We start from the raw sequence: 22,239 nt of genomic DNA, 5'->3' as shown, positions 1-22,239 counted from the left end.
AAAACTTGAAGACAGTGTTATTATAGTACATATTTCAAGTAAGTTGAGATGATGAGGTTTTTTTAAAGTTTACTAAGGAAGTTATAGTGTCAGACTATTTAATTTACAAAACGTAACTGTTTATATTTGAACTTCACTACACCATAAATTTTTTCAGGAGCCAGCAGATCTTTAACTCTCCAGTTTTCTCATTGTAGTTAACTGTACGTAGTGGGTTTCTTTAAATTTCTGGGAGTATATTATATTATCTCTAAAGTCAGTTATGTGCATAACCTATAATAAAATTTGTATTTTCACGTAAGATATATTCTAAGTACCGGTCTTCTCTTGAAAATATGTTCTTAGCAAGTTAAAAAATCTAATACTGTGTAATTCTGACTGTTATGTACTTTAAAACAATGGAAAACAGTAGAAAATGGATTTTTTTTTTTTACTTTACTATGGCTTTAATACCTGAGATGATTACTTGCAAATGAACAGCTGCATCTTTAGCACCGCAGGCTTAAATTAAGGTCCCAAAGTCCCATAGGTTTTACATTCCATGGCATGTTAGCAAGAAACTTACAAATATAGAAAGGCTCATGTTCTGAGATGGAACACAATCCATATAATATCCATGACTAGTAAAGCAAATAAAATTCAGTGCAACAGCAGACTCTGTAAAAGAAATACAGAATGATGAAAGAGGAAAAGGAAAGAAGGAACTAGTTGGTTTCTGTTAAAGCTGAACAACAGTAAAAATCCGTTTTCATCATATTAGCGATACTGAAGAAATTGATTTAGTCGATTCTGTTTCTCTGAGCTGCTAATGTAATCATTTGAAATTTCTCACTTTGTTTTAATATGAAATATTTTCGCATATTTTTCAACCCTTGCTGAAACTTTCTCTTGTAACACTTAATGATATAAACTTATAAGCCATTTGAGTTTTTCTTGTTATTTTCATTTTCATAAATGAGAAACCTGAGAAAAGAATGAATGAATACTTTGAATTCACAATAAATAAGCACATCAAGTAAAGATTTGGTTATTTTAATAGCTGAAAATCTTGGGACAGCTTAGTGTATATTTTGTCCTCCTCAAATAATTATTAAAATTTAAAATCTGTTGTATGAAATATAATTTCAATTTTGCTGAAAGTTTGCTGAAGCTGAGAATGAAGGGCGGTCACCACAAAACAGATAGTACCTTAATAAACGTATCTTTTTCTTAATAAAATAACAATTAAACAATTAACTTCCTAGCTGTATTAATAAGAAACTAGAATAATCTGGCCATTCTTTCCCAATACTAAAAAATTATGTCTAAATCCAAATCAAATCTGTTGATTGTTTTTAGTTAAGCATACTTCCTGTGTATTTTTCTTTAAAAAGACAATCATAATAGTTAACATACATCAACCATTAATATTGTGTGTTGTACACATATGTGTATTTGCAGATGGGATTTGTATATCCATTCAAATGCAGTTAAATCCACATCTAGGCCCTCATTCCTGGCACTTGTACAACTGTGTGTCATTATATGGTGTCTATTTTCTCTGGCCTCAGATATACTAGAAATAAGAATGATCCTATATTAACAATCTCAAGACAGTGATAATAGAGGTTATTTTCAACCTTAAGGTGGTATTATAGCTTTACTTTTAACATCTTAGCTTTATGTTCTACAAATAATAGTGAATTGCTACCTTTTTAAAGCTATAAGATGAGTACTTTAAATATGAATTTGATTTGTGACCTTTTAGTTTTAGAGAGGATGTTTTATAAAAAAACTGCTTGGGCAGGATATTAATAGGTTTTACATGCAAAACGGTGTCATGGATAATTAAATCTACTTATTAAAAAAAGTTAAATGGGTTTCTTTATTGTAAGACTTCACATTTTTAATATGCTAATGTGCATTGTAAATCAGAGAGAAGGATATTATATGCAGTTTTTCCCCTCAAATGTATTTGACCAGAGATTCCATTTTTTCATGGAGCATATTGTAGGGCAAGTGTTATGTAAAATATACTTATAGAAGTGCTAGACTAGCATTCGGGGGTTTTAATACTTAAAAAAAAAAAATCCTACACCTTTTTCTACAACTTATCTTAGAACAGGGTGATTGTATAACACAATTTTTTTTTCTTTTAAAAAATACTTCTCTCAATTCCTAAATTTTCTTGAAGTGGCAATTTCAGAATTTTTTAACAACATAGTCATATTATTCAACTTGTAATAGTAATATCTATTTTCTTATAAATACTTTGTATGGTCTGGGTTCTCACTATTTTTTCATTTTCATCTCTTTGCCTATTCCCCTTGAATTTTCTTCCCCAATCATATGGAATTATTTACATGGGACATCGTTTTTCTGACAGAGCTTTTTCCTCAAACTTCCTTATCTTTACACATGTAATTCTCTCTTTCTGAAATGCCTCTTTCTTTTGACACATCTGCTGATGAACACTTGCTTCATATGATTTAGAACTCAGATTAAAGTGTGATCTACTTAGTAAAGCTTTACTGAGCTAATCTTTGCCATCCATATATACATCCATAGAATCAGTTATTAAATCATATATATTTTTTATGTATTTGACACACACATGCTAGGATGCTGTGGGTGTAAGGATGAACAATATAAGCATAAACAAAGAGCTCCTATTCTTTTGGACTGGACAGACTAGTGAATAGACAAATCTAATCCGTGATAACTGATGTTCTAAGGAAGTACAAAATGCTGAGGGTACACGTAGAAAGAGCTATGGAAATGAGGTAACACTTTGGGAAATGGATGACTAGTCAGAGATTTGAAAGGTAAATAGGAGTTACTGAGGGAGAAGGATGAATGCAATTAGAACATCTAAAAAAGAGTTAAAAACAGAGATGGACTTACTTGAAAATAGAATTACTGGGGAAGTAGTCAAACAGACATTGGTAATTACGTAATGTAGTAATTACATAGGATTACCATAGTACTATGGTATTACCAAATATGATGGCTTTGAGGACTGTAGCTCTGAACTTCGAGACCATGTGGATATTGACTGTGGCTAATAAGATGGTGTTCTGCTATGTTTGTAACACTTCATAAGTAACATATATTGAGCTTATTTTTCCACACTGTGGCAATTAAATATATGATAGAAAAAATGCTCTACCTGAATTTCCATAAAAGAGTAAATTTTCATCAAGCTTTAAATACTTTAGTTGTGTACACCTCTCTGCTAACATAATATCTGAGGAACACAGGAGAGCTTAAAGTCCATGTAAATTTTCTCAAGACTAAGAGTAGTCAAAGTCCTTGTAAATTTTTTATAAGCTCCACACTAATGTTACCTATGGAGTTTCTATATATCACTTTATTATTTTCCTTTTTAGAGCTATACATAAATAGTAGCCTATAGCTTAAAAGTTTCCTCCCTTGCATTATTAGAAATTAGATAAGAAAAATCATTTTGCTATATCTTTCACATTCACATTGTTTTCTTCATAGTTTTAGATTGTTGATCTCTAATTTTGAATATGCTTAGATGATGAATAAGAAGACTGAAGGTTAAATTCTTGGTAATTTTTTATTCCTTTTAAATTAAGTTGCAGAATTTTAAAAATAATATTCCCAAGGGGAGCTTTTCAGGGCTGTTTTGTAGATCTTATTCAGAATTAAGATTCTTTATAAAGTACTCAGACAAATTTAATGTCAAATTATGTTCATTTAAGTTTCTCTGATATTTCAGCTTGGTAATATACTATACCACCTTGTAATATAATGCAGATGTCTATAATCACTTTACTATAGTAAAACACTAGGGCTAGTTTTACTCTAGGTAAAATTATTTTACTATTGTAATAACTGCCATTTACTTTGTTTTCAGAATATATTAGCTGATTATAGATGTTTATAAAACCATGGTTTCTTTGAGCTTTTTAAAGATTCATTGAGTAAATAAATAGTGTTTTCATAGTCCTTTAGAAATATACCATGTTAGCACTTTCTTTTTCATCAGTTAAATAGAGGTGAACTCAATTTGAAGTCATATATTTTCAAATTTTTACATAGAAGTGGTCATGATAAATATATTAAAACTTTTGATTTAATTCTAATGTAATCTAACATAATTTAGTCAAATGACTTAATTGATAAAACATTTGTTTTCTTAGCAGTGTGTAGTTATTGGCATTCAGTAGATGCCAAAGCAAAATGTCATGCTTTGATACACAGCAGTATTATAGGGAAGTCTTAATTTGAGGTCAGGGTTTCATATTTTGTCATTATAGTGATTAAGTTTAATTATGAAGTTTTGTCTGTATGCCCTACTGCAATGTAGGGGATTGGTTACTTGGATCTTTTCCCCTGGGAAAACCCTTTTTAAAATTATTCATTCTGTGGAGTTGGGTGTACCTTCTAAGGAGTAATCTGTAGGTTATTGAGTGGGTAAAGTGCATTGAGCTGAGCTCCCATCCCTGGGTTTTTCTAAAAGGATTAGTAGAAAGAACATAATCTTTAAAATAGAAATGTATGATACATATGTTCTTAATAGATTTTATTAGGAGACATTATGTGATAATGGTCTTTGGTTTACCTGGCGTCATTGATAATTCATCTGTTTAATATACTTCTCTGTATGTATTTTCCTCTTCTTTTGACATTTACAATAGATTTTAATGTAATTTATCTGGATTAATAAAATTTATTATAATGTTGCTCATCCAAGGCCATAGTTTTAACTCGTTAAATTAATCATTCTTTATCAACAATCTGCTAAATGCTGGCCTGGGAAAACCCCTGTGAACAAAACAGTCAAGGTTTCTGCCCTCTTGGACTTTCTGTTTCAGTGGGGAGAGACAAACAATGAAGTAAACAAGTCACAACAGACTTTAACTTCAGAAAGTGTTGGAGTCATGGAGAATGTAAAGGAACATAAAGTGATAGAGAGCGATTGAGAGCAGACTATTTCTTGGTTGCCAAGGAATACTCCTCTGATGAAGAATCACTGAGTCAAGGTCTTAACAATGAGAAAGGGGCTTCTGTGGGAAAGGCCAGAGAAAAAGTTTTCCTAGGATAGACATCAGTAGGAAGAAAGAGCCTAAGTGAGAAGAAGCGTGACATGTTCCAGGAACTAAAAAAGACTTAACTCTAGAGTGAAGAAAAAGAGAGGGAGAGTAATATGAGATGAAGACTGAGAACTAAGCAGAGGCCAGGTCATGATGAATTTTGAAAGCCAGAGTAAAGGGTTTGAATTTAACTCAAAAATGAGAATACAGTACCTTGTTTTTAAACAGATAAGTTACATATGGTTTGTGTGTTTGAGAAATTACTTTGAATAAGGAGTGATGTAGAGGTGCAGGAAGTGGGCTATCCTGTTTAGAGACAGTGATGATTTGGACTAGGAGGTGTCAAGAGAAAGAGAGTGAATTAATTCATAATATATTTTCATGGCATTTACGACCATGGAACTGAATTTTACCTGACCTAGGAAGAGAGTAGCAGCAAAAAAGTCAAAGGAAGAAAGTGTTTCTATAAAGAAGAAATAGTTAACTGAAGCTACTGAATGGAGAGGAAAAGGTAAAATGGCATAAAAGTATACACAACTTGCTGTTTTTCTTCATTGCTATAGTTTACCAATATCCCTATCATTCTTCTTTGTTGACTTTAGCATCTGACTCACTGTCTCCTTTTTACCTGTACTTCTGTTCAGTCTTTGTTCCAGAAAACTTTGGAAGAATGAGTGATGACAGAGCAATGGGAGTGGCAAAGTCAAATAAGGAAAATATCTCAACAGTCTGTGGCCAGAGTAACCTGAGATTTGAGAGAAAAAAGACTGCCCTAGTTGAAAGTGCTCCATGAGACATAAAGATGTAGGGAACAGCCAGATTTTATTAAGGGGGAGATCACAAGGAGCATTCAGGAAAGGAGTTTCGGATATGGAGCATATGTTGAAACTGAGGTAACAGAGGGCACAATGAGGAGGTTTACAAGGACAGACGATAGGAACTGGGTCTGACTCAGGGACATAGAGAAGGCTATAAGCATGAGAATCTGATTATGGTGACTAAAGAGATTTAGACTTCTGCTGGTAACTTAGGTATATAAGAGTGTGAGGAATAGTTATCTCATAGGAAAATGGACAAGTAAAGTCATAGTCCAGCTTACTATTTTAAAGGTATGATACCACTGACATTTCTTTTCTCTTCCTTGAAATGATGTAGTGGCCTTCGATGGGGGAGGAGCAGGAGTAGTGAGATACTGAGGTGTGGGATCCACTGGTCAGGGGAACAGTTGACACAAATGCACTAAGAAGGATACTCAAGGACTTATTCAAAAGGATAGGTCAGTGAGTAAGGGCAGGAGGCCAAAAGCTGCATAAAGAGTGGACAGGAAACCAAAGACCCAGAGATTCCTTCTAAAGGGAAGGAGGCCAGAGCATGACAGAGAGCCTGTCATCTGTCCTCAGAGGCATCAGAGGTCAGTGGATGACCAGGAGTCCCAAGGATCTGTCTTCAAGTGGATTATAAGTCTAGAGGACTAGCCAGAGGGTCAGGAGGTTTAAGCCCATGGAAAATTGTGTATTACTATGATAGTGCATGAAGGTATCTGCCAGTCACTCAGTCACAGGTAACATCTAGTCTGAGATTCTTCCAGTTGACAAGCCTTCTCCATAACATTTTAAGAATTCAGAATAATAGAGACAAAGATAGGAGAGAGACTTATATGAAACAAGAATTAGAATTATGGAAAATTATTATAGAAACACAATTTTCCAATTTTCTGAGACATTTTTAAAACTAAGTGTATAATAGATAAGTCACATTTAGTTCATGACATCACAAGACTGCATCTGAACAGTAGCCACCAGTTTTATCACTTTTAGCCCCTGTAACGCTAATTTATTCTGATATTCTTTAGTTTGTGATGGTCTAATACTTGATGTTGGAAAAACATGAAGTGGTAAGATACTCTGTTGTCTGTTCACATCAGAGAATACAAAAATAACTTTTGGCAAGTGAGCTAAAGAACTTTGAAGAACTTCAGAGCCTCACTTTCAGCCCCAAAAACACATTTCTCTCTAAATATATTGTGGCATGCTGAAGCTATTTATTAAGTAAGATGTTTTGCTCCCTTTTTTTCAGCATCATGGTCACAGCAAAACTGTAATGCATAGGGAGAGCATAGATTAGCAAGATGTAGGTTTGTCATATTTTTCCTGATAAAATACTGCCATTTCCCTCAATGTGATTAAGGGCACTTATGGAACCCACTTATAACATCACATTCAGTAATAAAACACTGAGATCCTTCCCGCTAAGATTTAGGACAGGACAAGTACACCTGTTTCACCAGTGCTATTCAACACTGTACTGGTAATTCTAGCCAGAACAATTGAACAGGGAAAATTTTAAATAGGAATCCAAATTGGAAAGGAAGAAGTAAAACTATGTCTATTCATAGATAACATGATCCCATATATATCAAAGAAACCTACACGAAGACTACTGGAACTAGTAAATTCAGCCATGTTGTAGGGTACAAGATCAATACACAAAAATCAGTGTTTTTCTATGCACCATCAATGAACAATCCCTAAAAGAAATTAAGAAAGCAATTTCATTTGCAATAGCTCCTAAAAACATAAAATACCTAGGAGCAAATTTAACTAAGAAGATGAAAGACTAAAGAACACCCAAATAAATGGGAAAGCACCCCATGTTCATAGGTAGGAAAACTTAGTATTGTTAAGATGCCAATATGTATATTGCCAAAGCAGTATACAGATACAATAAAATTCCAACATCCTTTTTCGGTAAAAATGGAAAACCCTATCCTCACATTCATATGGCAATGCAAGGGGCCCTGAGCAGCCAAAGCAGTCTTCAAAAAGAACAAAGCTGGGGACACACTTCCTGATTTCAAAAATTACTACAAAGCTACATGAATCAAAACAATGTGGTACCTTACATAAGGTCAGACATAGACTAACGGAGTATAATTGAGAGTCCAGAAATAAATCCATGTATTTGAAGGTATTTGCAAATCATATGTATGGTAATGCTTTAATATATAAAGGACTCCTAAAATTCAACAACAAAAAGACAACCAGAAGAAAAAATAGGCAAAGGATGTGAATAGACATTTCTCCACAGAAAATATACAAATGGCTAATAAGCAATGAAAAGATTCCCAACACCATTTGTCATTAGGGAAATAAATACAAATCAAAATTATAAAGAGATACCAGTTCACATTTATTAGGATGGCTATTATTTTAAAATAATAACATGTTATTGAGGAGGTAGAGAAATTGGAACTCTCGTACATTGATTGTGGAAATGTAAAATGGTGCAGCTGCTGTGGAAAAGAGTTTAGCTATTCCTCAAAAAGCTGCCGACATATAGAATTACTGTTTGACTCAGGAATTCTTACTCCTAAATGTATACTACTGAAAAGAACTGAAAACAGAGACCTAAGCAAATATTTGCATGCTAATGTTCATTGCAGCGTTATTCACAGTAGCCAAAAGGTGGAAACAGCCCAAGTGTTCATAAATAGATAAACAAAATTTTTATATATACACAGTGGAAAATTATTCAGGGACAGAAAGGAATTAAGTACTGATATATGCTACAACATGAAGAAAATATTATGCTAAGTGAAATAAGCCAGATACAAAAAAACAAACATTGTATGATTCCATTTATATGAAACAGCTAGAATAGGCAAATTCATAGAAACAGAAAGATTAGCAGTTACTAAGGGATGTTGGGAATATATGGGAATTTAGTTTTCAAGGGTTACAGATTCTCTATTTGGGGCGATAAAATAATTTTGGGAATAGACTTGCACGAGCTTATGAATAAAAATACCATGTAATTGTACGATTATAAATATGGCAGATTTTATGTTATGTATAATTTACCACAATTTTCAAGTATTTTGTCATTTTATATTACTTCAACATATATAAAACTGCCAGAAATTAATATATTTTAAATATTTTAATAAAACAATTTTTAAAATAAAAGATTATATATACTCTTGAAATTTTTATCATTTTCCCAAACTTTACAAATTTCCCTTCACATATTCCTTCCTCCAGCAAGTTAATGGGTCACAATTCTTCATGCTTCCTCTACATTCATCTGATACATTGCATGTAATTAACAGTATGGCAATTGTTACCATTCATTGACTTGAATAATTCACTCTCTTAAAATCCATGCAAATGTGGGCCTTGCTTTCATATTGGATTTGTGGGTTCTTGATAAAGATGGGGTCATTTTCTGAATAACACTTTTTTTAAGAAAATAGGGAGTATACTTACTGCTTAAACTTGACTAATGTATTATGCTCTATTGGCTCTCAAAGGTGATAACTTATGTCACTCGGTAGGAATGGGGCTATCACCAGAGATGTTCATCATCTTGCTGTCAGCTTATAGCAGCAGCACTCTTCAGATTTGTTACCATGCTACACGTCCAGTTGCATGTTTTGCTCCTTACTTTCAAATGACTATGATTAGCTATGCCTGCTACCACTGGTTCTGAGCTTGATTTGATATCATGTTTGTTGCAAGCTGTGTTCCCAGCTTCCAAGCGTGGTCCACAAAATTCTGCAGGTGAATTCCTATTAATTCATATGGAGTAGCTAGAAAAATTGCAAGCGCCATTTTTCTCATAGCAGAAATTTAAGAGTACTAATTAGTATCAAAAACGTCGACACTGATTGGGAGTGGAGGCAAAGTCAGGGAGTCTATTTTATATGTACTTATTAAAGTGTAGTTATATTTTAAGTAAAATTTAGTCGTGGCAGTTTTATAATCTTATAATCCTTGGTGGAAGTTCAAAGGTAATAATATTGACCAAACTAGGATTGCTATAGTTCTGAATGTAGCATAAGCCTGTGCTAAATACAAATGAACAATTAGTCATCATCATAACTATAGTAAGGTCTTTTGCATGACCTCAGAAGTTAAAAACTAAATAAATTATAATTGTTATTTAGAATTTTCAGATATGTCTGCTTTCAAAGTTCAGGGTTCTTCAGAACATAGAGTCTCCTAAACTGATGTTGCTTGTGGGAATGGCTATTTAAAAGTAAACGACTATGCCACTTGCATGCATAGGACAGAGATTGAGTGAGAAGCTGAGCATCTCTGGCTGTAATTCATTCTCTCATCTTAAGTTCTTTGAAGCATATGAGTGCTTTTAGAATTTTCTGGAAAGTATACTTTTATCCTTTGGCTTAATTGAGTATATTTAAATATTAAAGCATACTCTATAAACAGAGACTCAAGCTTCACTAAGTTGGCTTTGGACTAAAACGTTATAATGGCCGCCTACAAATTTTTACAGTTTAGAAGCAGATACATGATTGTGTAGAGAGTTAATCACCTGAAGAAGAAAAGCAATTATTACTTTCATGAGATGTCAATTCGTATGATTTCCTTTTTTTAAAAAGCCTCTTCTTGAAATAGTATATTTTTCCCTTAGTAATTGTAGGGTAGGAGGAAGCTTTATCAAATGTGCAAAACTGTACAATGGTATAAAAGCTGCAATTACAAATTGAACTTACTTTTTATGGCACTTTTCCTAAGTGCTTTGTTGATCTGAAAATTTGTTCTAAAAAATTTGATAATAGCCCACACAATTATTAACCATCTCCTATGGTGGTTTGTTCTCTGCAAGAAAGGTCAATTTTTTCTTTCATTTTATACCAGATTTGAAATAAATCTCTGAAGTGATGTTAATAGTATGATTCAGTGTATTTAAAAAATTATCAAGCTTGGGTGAAAATTATTGTTCCATCATCAAGCTGAAACATATGTGACTTTGTTAAAAGGTTGTAATTTGGTAGCTGGACTAACACTACATTTTTCAGAAGGTATATGTTGTAATGAAAAAAATATTGTATTTGAAAAAAGCCTTACTTCTCTCTGCATTTGTTAGTTATGTATCCTTGGCCCAACTGCTGTCACTTCTATACCTATAAGTTGGTGAAAATATTATCTGCCCTGATAATTGTGAACATTAAATGAGATACCATATATTACATAATACATAATTGTATTAATAATATATTAAATAATTGTGTTATAACTTATATAATACATACACTGTTATTCTTCTTTTTTAAAATAATTTACATTTTGTTCTAACCTGAAATTTGTAATACATGTCATTACAAATGATTGATACTCTATACTTGACTTATAATAGTTAAACTACAGGAAAGCTAATGAGCTAATGTTTATGCTTCTTTTAAACTACAAAGACATCCACATAATTAGATTACCATGATTATAGACTGAGAATAGTGAAATAATCACTATAAATTGCTTTATTCATTAAAGAAAATTATATTTTCTGCCTTTAGTTTTAAAAATAAAAATGCTTACATGCAATTTTAAACCTTAAGGAAGCATCAGTGGAATATTTTACCTGTTAGTACTGACCTTAAATTCAGAAATAAAGGCGGAAAAGCCAAAACAGATTTCACGGAGGTCAACCATCCCCTATGGTTGTCACTCGAAATCTATCCATTGCTAGTTTGTATAGTTTCAGTAACCTCGCTTAGCTGGTTCACCAGCTATCAAGTACTAGAAGCAGCAAAGTAGAAGAGAGGAAGTTGCTAGAACCTGACCTACCAACAAACAGCAGGGATAAGTGGTAGTAAGAGGAAGAATGTGAAAACTGAAAAAACAAATACCAACCACAGACCACCATTTGTGTAAGGATGGACATGCATACCTAAAGAAATCTTGTGTTTGCCACTTTATGACTGTCCAGAACTATGTAGTTTTGCCCAAGTATTATGGAAATATTAAGTATATTTGAAAATATATAACAAATTGGGAGATATTTCTTAAAATGGTAGAAACTAAATGTCATATTGGGAGAAATAAACTCTGTCCACTCAGAATATTAGCTATCCAGAGAAAGGAATTTTTCTGTGCTATTAATAGCTGTTAAAATTATCTATATATCATGTTTTGTTTTAAGCCTCAGTTTTTGCCTATTGAAAAGTTAATTGGCACTTCCACTTTCTCTATAAACATTGTCTATAGGTTGTCATAGAATTATTAATATTCTACTAGATTTTTGGTATTAATTTTTAATTTTGAGATGTTTCACTGTCACTCATTCAACCAAATTTCTTACTTTAGACTGACACTAAAGAAGTATATATTTGCATTTATATCATAAGATACTTAAAGTTATAATATCAGTAGGAGTATAAACTGATACCTTTCTAACATCCAAACAAATTGTTCGCTACTTCTCCTTATTGTTGACATTGGAAATATATGGATCAGATCATTAGTATATGCATATTATTCTAAACTACTCATCCTGGTTGAAATAAGTCTCAGGTATCTAAAAAGTCTTGGACGGTATTATATACTACAGCAAAAGTATTCTTTTCATAATTTTATTCTCTTAGGTAGATGACATTTTTAGAGTTTATCTATTTTCTTTTCTGTCCTGGGAAGGAAAAACACTATTGAACTATTTATTATTTCTCCTATTACCTTTCTCAAAGCTTTTTAAAAAATCAAGTATTCTTTTTACTGACATTATAATTTATAACTTATTTTAGTTTTTAAAATCATTTCCCCAAATAGATCTCATTCTTATATACATTGACTCCCCTTATAAACCCAAAGAGGCTTACTAGTTTTATAGACATTTTATAGGTGAAAAGGTCTTAAAATCAATCATATATTTTCAGTATACAGGTAAGAAAATTAGACTCATAGAGTTATTCATTTATTCAGAAAATACTTCAGCAACTACAGTGTGCCAGGCACTATTCAAGACACTGAGGATACAGTAGTGAACATGACAGACAAGCTCTCTTTTATCCTTTACTTTTATTTTTGTCTTTGCTTATCCTGGTATTGTCCTCTGACTTTTCCCATAGTACTAATTTTATCTCATATCCTTTCTATGTATTTTATTTGCTTTATGTGTAGTGTCTGTCTTCATGAACTAAAATAAGAACTCCATGAAAGCATCTTTGACTGTTTGGTCATTGCTGTATCCAGTATAGTACTTAATATTTAGTGGGACTCAGTAGATTTTTGTCAAATGAATGAATGAATTGAATTAAACAAGGGCCATGTGGTATCTTGAAAGCCAAGTGAAGTGTTTTTAGAACAGCATGGTCAGCTATGTTGAATGCTGCTGATCAGTTAGACATCATAGACATGAAGATTGGACTTACCAGGATATACCTGTGATGAGTAGTTTCGTGGAGCAGTAGAACAGAAGCCATATTGGAGTAGATTCAAGAAAAAAGGAATGGGTGGTAAAGAAGTAGAAAGAGAATATATGTGTAACTCATTCAAGGAATTTTGAGGGATAGGGAAATTGAGCTGTAACTAGAGGAGGGGTTTGAGGCCAGGGAGTGCTTTAAAATGTTTTCCTTTCATTATAAAAACTTCAAACATACATAGAAAAACAGTGAACCTCTTTATACACTTCATATTTATCAAAAATATCAAGATTTTGGCATACCTATTTAATTTACTCATTTTTCTGTTGCAGAAAAATACTTTGAAGCAAATGACAGTCATTTTAGCCATATGTACTTCAGTATGCATTTTTTAAAAAAGGAAAAAAAGACACTGTCTCACACAATCTGATGGCATAATCACACCTATTAAAATTAACAGTAATTCTTTGATGCTATCTAATACCCAGGTCTTATGAGATTGCCATAATTATGTTTAAAATGAAAGTCGTTTGAATATAGATTCAGTCAAATTCTAATTCACATTTGATCGTCGTATCTCTTACAGCCCTTTTAGTCTAGAAAACAGCCTTTCCTATATTGATGAAATTAGAGTTGTCCTGACTATCTTACATTCTTGATTTGTATCTTTGCTTCCTCATAGTGTCATTTAATCGATTTTTCTATTTTCAGAATTATTTGTGAACAGTAACATAGTGCCAAATGTTTGGTTAGATTTAGGCTCAGCTAGTTTGGGATGCATACTTTATCGCTGAGCCCTGTGCTTCATGTTGCGTCATGTCAGGAGGCATATGTTTGATTTTCACACTCTTAGTTATGCTAATGTTGTTCAGTGTAGTCAATTGGTGACTGCCTGATGTTTCCACTGAAATTTTCCCATTAACCTTTCATCTCATGATTTTATGATCTTTGTCTAAATCAGTTATTTCATATGCTTTACCAAAGAATAATTTTCTACTTCTGTCATAAAGGAAGGATCTTTAAAAACTGTACAAATTGTAACATGTTTTCTGCTGATAGAAATGATCTAATAGAAAAGAAAAAATTATGATACCTGGAGAAACAGTGATTGGTTGGTAAGAGGGGTTGGAGTCCACTGCACAGGTGACAATGCCTTAGGTAGAAGCAGAAACAATTTAAATGACTTGTCCAAGGTTACAGTAGCACAGAGTGAATATACTTTATTATAAATGTATATCAGAATTTTGCAATGGAATCTGATAATTGTACCTAATTTTATCAACATGCATATTCAGTTTATGATATTACATATGAAATCAACACTTAAAGCCATTTCAAATTTCACTACCTATATTTGACCCTACTAATTTTTCTAATTTCCCTCTGAAAAGTGCAATTTTAAATTAATGGTGTCTTATAAACCTGTATCTTTACGTTATTAAAAAAAGCATATACTTTTATGTAATTTTCTCAGCTTCTGTTGCTAGTCTATTGCAAAGGGAAGTAAATCATTCTACTGTTAAATAAAATGATAAATAACTGGCAGTTTAGTTTAGACACTAATGGATCCTAAAAGCCTATAAAATGACAAAAACAGCAACTTTTGTGATTTATAGTCTCATTTTTGTTACACAGTTTGGTCATATACCTGACAGTCTTCCCTTTTTGTGACTTTCTCCTAGAAATTTTAGTTTTATGTTATCTAAGTGAAAAGGCCATTAGAGTTCAGTGGGAGAATATGACAGCGTCTCTTCTGAGGATTGCAGCTATTCCCATCGGTGGATGTACAATCTCCTTTTTTCTTTCTTTCTTTTTTGTAGTAGTTCTAATGGTAGTAATATAATTTAACCTTTAAAGAATATTTACTGCAACTTTGGACCTATAAACTATCTCCAAATTGTCTCATATGTGCTATGTGAAATTTAGTTTTAGACAATCATATTTCTTTACGGCTCAGTGATTTCCATTTACTGCCTGGTAGTCTGTACAGTCTGAAGGGTATTGAGGTTACTGTGTTGTCTGACACAGTAGGTATTCTATTAGAATTTTAAGAGCAACATGTATTATATAGTGTCTTTAGTTACTTAGTGCCATGTTTTTTTAAAAAAAAAAATCTGTTGAAGCTGGTTTCCTTTCCTGCCTTGGCATCCCCAAAAGAGCACTCTGCTGTTGTCTCCAAAAGCAGGAATGTAATCTGATCTATGTTTTGTTTTGTCTGCTGACTTAGATGAGAACACTTTGCATGAGCTGCATTGATCAATTCTCATCCTTTCTAGTCATTTATTGGACAATTAATACAACCTTGTAAAGACTCCCTGGAGTATTCCTATGAACTAGATCATTTTACCCAAGAATAGATACAGAGATACATCAAGATAGATAAGGATGAGAAAAGCTGATTATGAGAAACAGGAAATAGTAAGGCTTCAGACTCACATTATGTTTTTCAGATTCTATCCATTCTTACAATTGAAAGATATACTTGCTCTCTATTAAAATATTTTGTACAAGTTAGGAGACATCGCTTTTCATAAACTTGTATCTTCATTGTTTAAAATGGGGAAATTTAACTTAGGTGTATTCATATAGTATTATTCCTTATTTCTGCTCCTAATTCTGATGACCTCTTTTCTTCCCTAAAGGTAAGAATGATAATCTTATACTAGTCGTTTAAAAATTTAAAACTACTAGAAAAATGGTTTATATGGCAATTAATCCTTAAAGCAGTGTGAACTCCCTGAGATTTTTTAAATGTGTATAATTTCCTACTTTTGTCCTTCAAAATGTACCTTAAAAATATTTCTGAGTGGCTTAGAATTTTGAAACTGTAGCACCAAAAGGAAATGTGTTAAGTACTTAGATGTTTTCTTATTAGTTAAAAAACAAGTATTTTATAAATTTTAAAATATTCTTTTGACTTTTTTGATAACTTTAGTAAAACAACACTTCCTTCTGAGAAGTTTATGCGTTTGTTGTGTTGGGCTGCTGAGTGGATTACAGTTTAATACCAGGCTGCTGCAGTGAGGCTCAAAATAGTCTGAAAACTTACCATTTATTTTTATTGTCTTCAGGTATATCTGTAAAGTATAGAGCGAGTTGTAGGACCTGTGTAAACCTGACCAATTTCATTTTAGTCATGCCTCACATGATGTGTCTATATTTTATTCACTAGATATGAAGCAAATACTATTAAAATATCTTGATCAGTTATTCATGAATTTCAACTTTTAAACAATTTAAAATTTTGTTTTTAATTATGATATTCTACCATTAAAACTACATAACTGATACAAGCAGTGTTGATTCATTTATCCAATAAATATTTATCACGTACCTATTAGGTGCCTAGACTGCTCTAGACTTTGGGGAAACTATAGCACAAAACAAAACAAACAAATTCACTGTCCTTTTGCTTGCAAAGTAAAACATAAGCAAATATAAATTGTCAAATAGCATTGTTGCTGTGATTGAAAGAAGAGCAGGGTAAGGGAATAAAGGGTGTACAAATTCAGAGATTTATCTACTATGTAAACTTTCCAAGATCCCTCTCGGCACCAATTTAAATGTTCTTTTTACTGCAAACCACTCGTGTGTCATCCATGTAGATATAGCCGTTATAGTTCATTCATAGTATCTTATAATTGTCTGGCTTGATGTCTGTTTTTCACCGGTAACAGTATGTTCTTTAAAGTTGGGTCTGTGGATCTTCATCTGTGTGTTAACCTGTTTCTAACCCTAAGTTCTTTTTAAGTGCTCAGTACATATTGGTTATGTCAGTAAATGAATGATATGTTCAGAACTTCTCAGGATCCCTGGCTCGGCTGGCCCTTTTCAAGATTTGGAGTTCTACATTTTACATTTTTTACTGGCATTTGTATAGCATCCATTTTAAAGCTTTTTTGAAAAAAAAACAAAATAAAAGTTTTCTGAATATTAATCTTTTATCCCTAGGTACTACTGAACGAGTGTGCTTGATCCAGGGAACAGTTGAAGCACTGAATGCAGTTCATGGATTCATTGCAGAAAAAATTCGAGAAATGCCCCAGAATGTGGCCAAGACAGAACCAGTCAGCATTCTACAACCCCAGACCACCGTTAACCCAGATCGCATCAAACAAGTGAGTGTTTAGTTGGGAAATCAAAGACAAATATCCACAGTGTAGTGTGAATTCCTTATAAAGAAGCCTTTAAGATTTAGCATATAAATTGTTTTTTCTAAGAATACTTAAAACATAACAGAGTTGTCATTTATTCATTTAGAGACTATCAGAGTCTCTTCCTTAGACTGATCAGTTGATTTATTTGTTGATTGAAATTACACATTTATTAGTGTTACACTGAGAAGCAATTATGTGACTCATTTTTTTTGTGGTGCCCTTTAAAAATTTTATGGACAAAAATTTGATTAATCTATAGGAATTTAGTTTATTTAAAATTATATTACTGTTTAAATAAAGTATAAAAATAGAAACTATATTCTCAAAATTCCAAATTCCATATTTTAGTAATATTTTTAGTCTTTAGTATAGTTGTTATGCATATAAACTCCTGTTTTGTTAATTATCATGTTCAACATTTTTTATCAACAAACATGTATAAGTAAATTTTTGTACCTAGCAAACAGTCCTTTGTTACAAATCAGCTATTATGCTCTGTATAACTTGTGTAGTATTTATATATATGTCATAAAGGGACAATGTTCATTTTTAATGTGTGGGATTTTCTGTAACAAAAATTTTACTTGATAAAAGACAATGTGAATTTTTACAATTGAATAATGGCTGACATGATGTAGGAGAAAAATGACATTCTTTAATGTTAAGTAAGGTGGAGTCTTCCTCTTAACCTCTTTTAAATCCTTAAATTTACTTGATACTTTATGTTTATAATGATTGTTTCTACATTTGCCCTTTTACAATTAGTTTCTTAATTTGTGATCATATTATCAACAGACTATGCCTTCAAAAGAAATGTATTATTCACTAATTCACAGAATACTTAATATATAGAATATTTATGTTCATTGTAATAAATTTGAAATGTAGCTCAAAATCTTATTAATTTCATGTTTCTGAATTGAAAAAATATTTTATGCCAAACAGTATTATGAATCTATAATTTTACCAACATATAGGTAAATATAAGGCTGACTAATCAAATACAAATGTAGAAATTAATAATTAGGCAATATATTTTCAAATTGTAGGCTAATATTCAGTTTTCTTTTAATGATCATTTAAAAAAATTCTTCCATGTTTAAACCATGAGTAGGTAGTTACTACATATAAAAGCATTCATTTTATACTCTTTGTCAGTATCAAAATGATTCAATTTACAACACTTCATAACTTTTCAAGAAAGTGTCTTTTAATTTATACATAGCAGAATGTAAATATTTTACAGTTCTAAACATCAATAGTTATTTTTATTCTTCACAGCCATTTGTATTTTTTAAATGTTTATTTTATCTATACTAGGTGAATACTAAGAATAATTTAAAACCTGATACCTTGAAAGTGGTACCATGACTGTATCCAAATTCTAAAACTATGAATTTAAAGACCACTGGTTAAAATCACCTGGGGCTAAGAATTTACAGAAATGGCTCAAAAGTGTAGGGTCTATTGATTTTCTGCCTTAATCCAGCCTATTACTTCTCCTTTTTCTTTTGTAATTTCTGTAAGTTCAAACATTTAGAACAGCAGTGAATATCTTGATTTTTTTAAAAAGTAAGACATAAAATATACTTTGAGTACTGTATCTCAGGCAATATATTCAGGACAATGATATGAATGAGTTTTTATTATTTTATAATAATAAATAGCTAGTACCATCAAATAATAGTCTGTGAGTCATTGTTAAAATTTTAATTTTCTGTATTACAATATGAGATTTATAGGTTGTCATATATCCAGTGCCAGTATAGATTTATGAAAACCAGAATTTTAAAATGTTTGGTTCACTTCTATTTTTTTTGCATTGTTCAGATAATGTTTTTAAATTCAATATAAGTAGTAAAAAATAGTAATGATTGACTTAATTTGGGATATTTGCATCTGTAAGCCTTGTAGATACTCATGGAATTAAAGTTATTATTGATTATTTAATATTTTCATATAATCAATAATGATGTGAAATAGAATATTGCTTTAAAAGATTTATCAAAAGAGTATGCTAAATCTAGTAGGGCAATATCTTTAATACTTAAACAGTTTCTTGTAAATGTAAAATTTGAAAAATGTACTCAAAATCTGGGAGAGAAATTGAACGTATTTCAAAGATACTATAAATCAACAGTTATATATGCTCTAAACTTGGGATTCTCTTTCTAAGTATCCTATTTTATAATGTAATAGCTTTTGTTGGATCATTGTCTAAATAGTAAGTCAAATATATAAATTTAAATGACCATGATTTTATTTCTGAAGAAATTATGCTGATAATGCGGTATAAAATAATTATGTCTAAAATAAATCATTTTATACTAGAATAGATAAAAACATATTTCATATGTTTATCTATATTTTAGGTTTTAGTACATAGACTCATAGTAAGATTTCTTTTAAAATGATAATCTTTTCCTTAACTAATGGCATAATATTTATACCGTTGGACTTTAGTCCTGAAGTTAATTTTTAAAACAATTTCTTTAAAACATTAAAGATTTTTTTTTCTTCAAGTTAAGATTATGCAAAGAATACAATTAGAGCTTTAAAAATTGCTGGAGCTGGAAAATGTAATTTCTGCATAGAAATGAATTAATGTTGGTAATGAAATTATATTTTCTTAATGTATGTTACCATATATTTATTTTTATGGTCGATAATTTAAGATTTTGCTTACTAAAAAAAGTATAATTTACATGTAACTTGCTCTTAAAGTAGGAAGTCAGAGTTAGTTCAAAAAAAATAAAACTTGCTTTAAAAGTTATACTTTATCAGCGGGGTGGATATAGCTCAGTGGTAGAGTACATGCTTAGCATGCATAAGTTCCTGGGTTCAATCCTAGGTACCTCCATTTTAAAAAAAAAGTTATAATTTTACACAATATATTATGCTTTTTATAAAATTTTATTTTCTGAATTACATAATCTGGATACAGTTGGTTATTGAATAACTTGCATGAACCAGAATATTCTCCTCAAATGAAACCTTATTTACTGAATGAATTCTCAACCAAATATAATTGCTTGGGAAAGTAGTCCATACAGGTCTCATGAGTCTCTTATGTAGAAAAATAATGAAATCTAGCATGACAGCCTTACATCCAACTTCAGATGTTAGATGTTGTGAACTTTTCAGTTCTTTATTCTCAAATTTACTTTTTTGTTTGTTTTATTTAAATCAAATATTTATTTGCTAATGGAGAGGGACTCCACAATAACAATAATAGCAACATTTATTAAATAATCAAAGTATATAGCTTCTCTTCTATAGCCTTAATATCAGAAGATCATGAGGTATTATAATACCATTGTACTCATTTCACAAGTCAGTATAATGAGAAACATATGTTGCAAAAGCCTATAAGCCAAAATTAAACGTATTAATTGCAGCATAGAGCACTCTATTTTTTATTTTCAAGACACACAGATAGCAGAGACATTCAATATTCTTCAAATAATTTAGACCTTATTTGCCTACAAGCTCTGAACTCTATCCCAGGGCATGACTCAGCCCAGATTTTTTTAGTGCACTTATTTTCATTTTCACCTTTTATGTTTTGAATTTTGTACTTTTTACTTTTTTTTCTCATAAGATTATTGAAATTTTTCTCCTTGTAATGCCTCAAATCCCCCTCTAAGTATGATTGTTTATACTTAATGAGTCAGTATGATGAACACCAAAACATGGTAGAAACAACAAATCAGTAATATAGTTAACATTTGTTAATTTCCTTTGTCTGTTACAGATTTTCAGCATTGTTTTTCCTTTTAGGCTCATATGTATTTTTGAGGAAACTACATTAAGAAAGAAGTGGTTATAGGCATTTAAAGAATTATTTTGTATTTTAAAATTAAATTAAGATGCCAAAAATCTCATTTAGCTCAGAGACTTTTACTTTCACCATGAATGGCAGAATTAGCACATAATTTGTTCATTATTAATTCATTCAATCAAATTTATTTAATTCCTTCTCAATGAATTGTGAAATATATTAAGCTGTAGCCCTTGCTCTCGCAAGCTAATTTGTGAGAGATTTTAAATGCTTAAAATAACTAATAAAATGTAAAACTGTATTTATATACCAAAACTACAGTATAAACAATGTACTATAAAAGTTCAGAGGAATGTGAAAGAAATACAGGCTAGAGTGACATTTGGTCTTCTAAAATAGGTGAAAACTTGAACTGGATCTTGAAGATTGTATAGAAATTGCCTAATTAGAGGAGAAAAAAGCTGTTTTTAGGCAGGTAAAGCAATATGGATTTGAGGAGAAAGATATCATAATTGTTGAATAACAAAGAGGTTATCTTGACATTTGTGTTGGAGTTTAGAGGAAATCACCCATCAGATAAGTCGGGTGGGACCAGATAATACAGAACCTTGGATGTCTGGTCGAGGAGCATGCTATAGACTATGAATTTCTCCTGATGTTTCCCCAAAGAGCACTTTTTATTTTTCTGGAAGGTTGGGGGAAAAGGAGGCACTTCTATCTTTTGTTTTATTCTGTGCTAAAAATCCACACAGATTCTTAGGGTGTTTGTAGGAGCAGATATTGGTAGGAGAAGAAAATTTTGACAATTACTGAGTGATCTACTATGCAGATCTTTAGATTTGAAGGTTTTGGAGATAGTATTTTTAAAACTTCTCCTATGTAATACTCACAAACTCAGGGGATGTTAATCTTTGTCAGGAAAAAAATGAAGTTTTATGGTCAAGAATGAAGGATCAGTAATAATGGTAATAGTGATATATATGGTGCTTATTCTGTTTTCATGCTAGCCACTGTGCCATGCACTTTACACGTATTATCACCTTTCATTCATCCTTGCAAAATTCCTCTCAGGCAGGTATAGAGTACAGAGTCCATGTTATA

At 31.5% G+C, this 22,239-nt stretch overlaps 1 protein-coding gene across 4 annotated transcripts in view; it reads left to right on the top strand.

Annotated features, from left to right (window-relative positions):
• NOVA1 (NOVA alternative splicing regulator 1) overlaps positions 1-22,239 on the top strand; it is a 142,246-nt gene that overhangs the window by 90,267 nt on the left and 29,740 nt on the right. For all 4 annotated transcript variants that reach the window (XM_072962878.1, XM_072962875.1, XM_072962877.1 and 1 more), the window contains one exon: positions 17,152-17,318. In XM_072962878.1, coding sequence (XP_072818979.1) covers positions 17,152-17,318 — 167 coding nt within the window. The remainder of the gene's footprint in view (positions 1-17,151; positions 17,319-22,239) is intronic.

The sequence above is a fragment of the Vicugna pacos genome, chromosome 6, assembly GCF_048564905.1.
Source record: "Vicugna pacos chromosome 6, VicPac4, whole genome shotgun sequence".
In the NCBI taxonomy this organism is placed as follows: Eukaryota; Metazoa; Chordata; class Mammalia; order Artiodactyla; family Camelidae; genus Vicugna; species Vicugna pacos.
This window is presented reverse-complemented; position numbering and strand designations above follow the sequence as displayed.